Consider the following 6,000-nt stretch of genomic DNA (forward strand, 5'->3'; position numbering starts at 1 on the left):
ACCATAAATAAATAATACGAACTACAGTTTACTTTAATTTGTTTGTTCTTGAATTGACGTAGAATGGAGCAAAGACTCCTGGGATTGGGAAATGCGTTTATCCAAAAAACAGCTTGCAGGTCAAGTCCATTTTCGGAAATGTAGGGGAATATATGAGCGGCCCCACGTCTAATGGCATGACCATAAAGACGCGTCAGACAGAGAAGGCGAGCAAGTTCGTGGTTGCTTGCTTTTGCTTGTTGTGGCACTCATGGAAGGCAAGAAGAGAAAAGAGAAAGGAGGGGCTGAAAAGGCCAGAATAAAGAAGAGGCGGATGCTGGAGGGGGATGCATCTAAGTGCTCAAAAATAACGGTTTTATTCCGAAGTCAGGCATTAACGAATTGTGCAGGTGAATTGACAGAAAAACAGTTAGCCAGAGCTCCACCATTGACGTTATTGCTAGGCGGGAGCTAGCACAAGCTGCTAACGAAATGTGTATGTGCTGGCTGGTATATTTCAGACGAATTAATGACTTAACTGATCTTTCTCTTTTAATGGATGGAGAATATGTTAACCGATTTGGAACATGTAGTAGTAGTCGTGTCAACACGTTACACCGGTATTACCGAGCATGAACGGTATAAACTTTGAAACTAGGTCAACCGCCATCTTCTCTGTCAACTCTCCTCTCACACTCGGTGACAGCGTCAATAACGTTCTATATATAATAGTATAATATAATTTTATAGATAATATCATGGCCAAAAGCTCTGTGCGCCTCCGGATGGCTGTAGTGCGGGGAGCACTACGGCCAGAATCGAAGTGCTTTTGTTTACCGGCGTTGCTATGGTTACCGGTCTTGTAAGGAAGTGCGCCAATTCTCGGAGCGCCAATTCTCTTCCGCACAGAGCAGAACTGTGGCCTATTTTACACTGTTACGCGCCTCCCCTTTTTCTTCTTGTTCCACCCGCGCTATTCTCTTCTGTCCTCGCAGGTGTTCGCGATTCCTGGGGGTGGAGCTACGGCTACTTAAGGCGTGCCCTGTGCTCCCGAGGGGGTCTCATTCTGGCGTCTTCACGTTGACCCGAGCTGCCTTTGAATCCTGCTTGGAGGACTGCTATCGTTTTCGCATTTGTTTTATATAGCGGAGGATGGGAACTGTAGGGAGGAAGTGCTGGCTTCGACGGCCCATTGCGTGGCTGGCCCAGGCTTCGTCCAACCTTTTTGTTTCTTTAATGAGTGTCCTTTTGTTGGAAGTTCTGTGAAATAAACGTCACCATCATTGTGATCGGGAACTTTGGTCTATGTATTCTTAATACGTTGCGGGCCGCCGGATCGCGAGCCGTGTTGTAAGGGTGGCCGTAACATATTTGGGGGCTCGTTTTTTATTTTCTTAATTATAATTATATCATTCATTTTTACAGATTTTTGTAATATTTGTCTTACTTGAAAAACTAAAAAAAATGGGGGGGGGGGGGAGGGCCGGACCGGGGAGGATTCATATATGGTATTGAACCACAGGCAGTCTAATCAGCCAAACTAGCCATCTGATGCGTGTGCATGCTGCTAACACGGTGTGTGTTTGGGCGATGGGGGGCTCGCATCACACCAGTGCAGACAGATGGACTACAACAATCCCGCCCAAGCCACGGCTCCAACACACGGTCACCGGTCTCTCAGGAGATAGGTTAAGACCAGTCCAAGTCTGTCATTCTGTGGCCCAGTTTCGCCAAATAGTCAGATTTACTCCCAACCATTACCTCTCTCTATACACCTTATGGTTCACTTTTAACATTAATTTCCTTTGTTTAATTATTTTGCTCTTTTGGCATTGTCAATGTATTTTTTCATTTCAATAAAGCTCCTTTGAATTTAATTGAAAGGGGAGAGAAGAGAGGAAGTAGAGAATGGAGAAATGGAGGAGGGTGAGAGAGGTATGAAGACGAGGGCTAAACAAACGTCTCTCTTAGTGAGTACAGGGGATGCTGGAATGAGATCCAAAAGCATGCTAGCTCGGGAGAGAGCTAACTTTTGGCTCTTCCCGGGACTATGAGCTTGGCTAGCCATCAGTTAGCTCAAGCTAAACTTAGCCAAACTTCACAAAGCCTCATTGAGTTTGCTGGGAACACTCCACAACAGACTCTGGTCCTTGTTAACACCGCGACAACATGGCCTTGTTCTAAATGGGCATGAGCAGCCATCCTGGTTCCATCCAAAGCTAGCTTTAACTGAATGTGGAAATCAACCCCCCAGCTAGCGGTTAGAATCTCTGAAGAGCAGGCTGTCGCCCTGCGTGGTTGACTCTGCCGTCGGTGTTTGAATGTGTGAATGAATGGTTGCAAGTCGCTTTGGATAAAAGCGTCAGCAAAATCCCCTAAATGTGAATGTAAGATATATTTTGTCCCACCCCTACTGGTGCAGCTGCCTCTCACTGGCTGTTTGGTTTCTGTACTTGGGGGACGGTTGATACCGGGAAGGTCCAGGGAGATTGATTTTGGAGGTACCCGTCTCCGTCCGGCCCCGATGGCCAGTCCAGGACCGTGTCACTTGGATCACCTTTCTTCTCCCCTATAGTTTGGTCCAAAAAACAACTGAACCGCTTCAGCATGCGCCGAGCTGCTAGGGCACGATCGGCCGATGACACACTTTGTGTATGGTGTGCATATAGTGTGTAAAGGTCTCAGTGTTGAGATGATATCTATATTTATATCTGTTTCCATGATCCATCAGAAACATTTTAAACGGCCATCAATACCTGACATAAACTAAATGCAGTTTTCTTTAGTCTGATGTATACTGAAGTGTTACCGCGTCGACAATGTTCAAAGTGTGGCCTGTAGTCCTGACAGCACGTCCCGTGAAGTCAGTCAGACATGTGCGCCACACGTGTTATGCTGTTATATCTGACAAATGTGCGACGAAAAACAGAGCAAAATGGGGAGCAAGAGAGAGAGAGAGGGAGTGAGGGAGAGAGAGATGGTTGTTGCCATAGCAATACTCTCTGCATGTGGCCAGCTGGTCCTGGCATCTCACTCGATGGAGGGTACAAGAGCCTGTACTAGCTGTATCAACACACACACGCAAGCACACGGCCATGCACACACACGCCCACACACATGCCCACATGCAGAGGGTGTTTGAGCCTCGCCCCGAAGGCACATGACACAACTCCATGGAGAGTTGTGTCATGTGTGTTTGTGTACATGCCGTCCATCCATCTAGTCTCTCTAGCGCTCCTCTTCTCGCTGTCCAATCGCTTTGTGTACATTGTCATCCTAAATCCATCCAATCAAATCCATCCACCATCAGCCGTCCCTCCCCCTACCTCTTGCTAGCGGGGGGCGACAGTGAGGAGGCGGACCTCCTCTTGTTGAAGAAGCTGTCCTTGGAGACCAGCCGGGTGCTGCCGCCCTCCTGCTGGGCCTTGGCAAGTGAGGCCTGGGCCACGTCCTCCCGGCCCACGTACCTGGGGGGGAAAGAGGGGAGGCAAACAGAGGTGAACCCTGGGACTGGAGGCCTAGACGCACCGGGTCCCAGGGGAAGCTAGCTCGTAGCTTTGTAATCTTTGCGTTGTTCGGGACAACCCATTTGGATGAGGTTTTGGATAGATCCTACTGTTTCCTTATCATCGAAAAACATGTTATGCAAAAGTGTAGGGGGCAGGCTAGCTAGCTGCACCAGGCAACCATCTAGCTATAACCACCGCGCAGGGTGTTACATTCAGCGTCAGTTTGGCCATCTGGACCCTCGCTGAAACCGAGCATCAGTCCAGCTTAATGCTTAAATTACAAGCAACAGGCCCTTATAGCCTTGCAGGTTCCATTCTCCATTCTCCTATGCTACGTTGCTATCGTATCTCTTTCAACCCATTGTCCTCTCTCTCCTCACTGTCCTGTCTCTCTCCACTGTCTTGTCTCTCTCCGCTATGCTGTCTCTCTCCACTGTCTTCTCTTTCCACTGTCTGGTCTCTTTCTCCCCTGTCCTATTCTCTCCCCTGTCCTGTCTCTCTCCACAGTTCAATACATTAAAGATGAACTAAACTGAAATAATCAACATCGATTACGTGTTAGTTATGACCATTATAAAAAAAATGACTAAAAAAAATAATAAAAAATCCATATAGCTTTTTTTTTTGCGACAATAGAAAATGCGTCTTTTAGTATTAGAGCGCCGATGACGTCACTGGCATGGTAGGACTAAGTCGTCGCTGCAGACACGCGAACGTCTTCTACACTCCACGGCCGAAAATAGTGATTTTAATATGGCTGGTTACGCGTTTCAGCCTGTGAGGGACACGTCTGTAGTGTCCGAGGGATCAATTTCAGGCTCCAGCTCCACCTTCGGATCGTGTGGGTGTGACTGCTGTGCGTGTGGGTGCTGCCGGAGCATGGACACTGCCATTGAATCGGTCTGCTGCCGAGAGGTCCCGGTCAACCTTGACCATCTAATGGTGGGATTAGGTTGCATAACCATACAGATACATGGGGCATTTCGGATGCTGTGCGGCGAGAGAGAGGTTTTGGAAGTGCGCAGCCGTTAACGCCGATAACGGCCCACCACTAGTTACAACGTAATATTTTGGTTCACCCATTACGTAATAAAGCAAGGATAATAATGTTCTCCTTATGTTATGAAGCAAGCATAATCATGTTCTACTTTACAGCCGTTTTCACACATTTTTGCCGCATTTGTATTTCAGGAGACTTGACCCTGAGGGTGATTCACACTTGATGCTTCTGATATGCGGACATCGATGTCGTTTAGACATAAGTAGGATCAAGGGGGGGGTTTAAGGGGGTGGGCTTGCAAGGGGTGGGATATGATGTAGGATCTAAGATTGCAAGAGGTGGGATAAGTGTGGCCGCTGCCACTGTAGTTTGTTTTGACCAGACAAAGTGGAGGCAGAACTCATTGCAATTATCTTAAATTTTGCTAAAATGATGCATCATATATTCTGTTTCATCCACAAAATCCGTAGCATCGATCGATGAAAGATTGTAGCATGAGTTAGAGACAAATAGAAGAAACGACGAAGAAGGAAGGTGTCGTGACAAATGTAGCTGATTTCTGTGATTAAGAAAAAATTAGAAAAAAAAGTGAAAACATTGAGCGGAAGGACGGGACCCTGTAATGTTCAGCTGACTGTTGTCAGTAATAAAAAAAAAATAATAATTTGCCATACTCGCGCAGCTGTGAACTTGTATGTATTGTCATTTATTGTATGATGTGTACTTTTAGGGTTATAATAAGACCTATCTTTTAGCGTTCACCACGAATGACACTTAAAAGCAGAGCCAACATTTAAATATTTTTTAACCATTCAGCGAACAAAAGACAACAGGCTGATTATCATTTCGGGGGCCACTCAATGACATGTAGAAGCGTCATCAACACTCCCACTCAAGTGGTGTGAGAAATACCAACTTTCTACTCCTCATTCACATACAGTATAAGGTAATTTAGATTTCTTTCAGAGAAAATACTACCTAAGGGGTACGATTATTCAGGTAATTTTTGGGGATTCAAATGTCAGGATAAGTTGTTCACACATACAGCCCATCAGGAGAATAGCAGGAGAATATCAGGATTTACACCTGTGTCTGAAAGCAGTTAGTGTGTGAGCCTTTGATTACATTATAAAATTAGTCAATCTATGGGTTACAGGGGTAATTGTTCAATGCAAAGTGTAGTATACTATGCATGCTCCAATTATTCAATAGCTCATATTGTTATTCAGGGCTCAAAGTGCATCGACATTAAAAAAAAAGCATGGCAACTACTATTGGTTAGTTGAAAATATAATAACAAACAGCTGAAAATTTGGTTAATTTACAGAAGCACCTTAGTGAAATAAAAAAGTGTAACAACAGCTAAGGCAGCAACCTACCTAACTATAGTGAAATAAAGCACAGGCTTGTGTGCGGGAGGGGGAGAGGGAGAAGGGGGGGGGGGGGTGAGGGAAAGATTGCAGATTATACATTTGCTACCTGACACATTTTTTTACCAGAAAAATACGTCAT

The 6,000-nt window shown here is 45.7% G+C and overlaps 1 protein-coding gene across 4 annotated transcripts in view; it reads right to left on the minus strand.

The window, feature by feature from the left end:
* The window catches only part of zranb3 (zinc finger, RAN-binding domain containing 3), a 98,860-nt gene that overhangs the window by 14,511 nt on the left and 78,349 nt on the right, over positions 1–6,000 (minus strand). For all 4 annotated transcript variants that reach the window (XM_056587963.1, XM_056587960.1, XM_056587962.1 and 1 more), the window contains exon 18: positions 3,306–3,446. In XM_056587963.1, the coding sequence (XP_056443938.1) occupies positions 3,306–3,446 (141 nt within the window). The remainder of the gene's footprint in view (positions 1–3,305; positions 3,447–6,000) is intronic.

The sequence above is a fragment of the Gadus chalcogrammus genome, chromosome 4 (assembly GCF_026213295.1).
Source record: "Gadus chalcogrammus isolate NIFS_2021 chromosome 4, NIFS_Gcha_1.0, whole genome shotgun sequence".
Lineage (NCBI taxonomy): Eukaryota > Metazoa > Chordata > Actinopteri > Gadiformes > Gadidae > Gadus > Gadus chalcogrammus.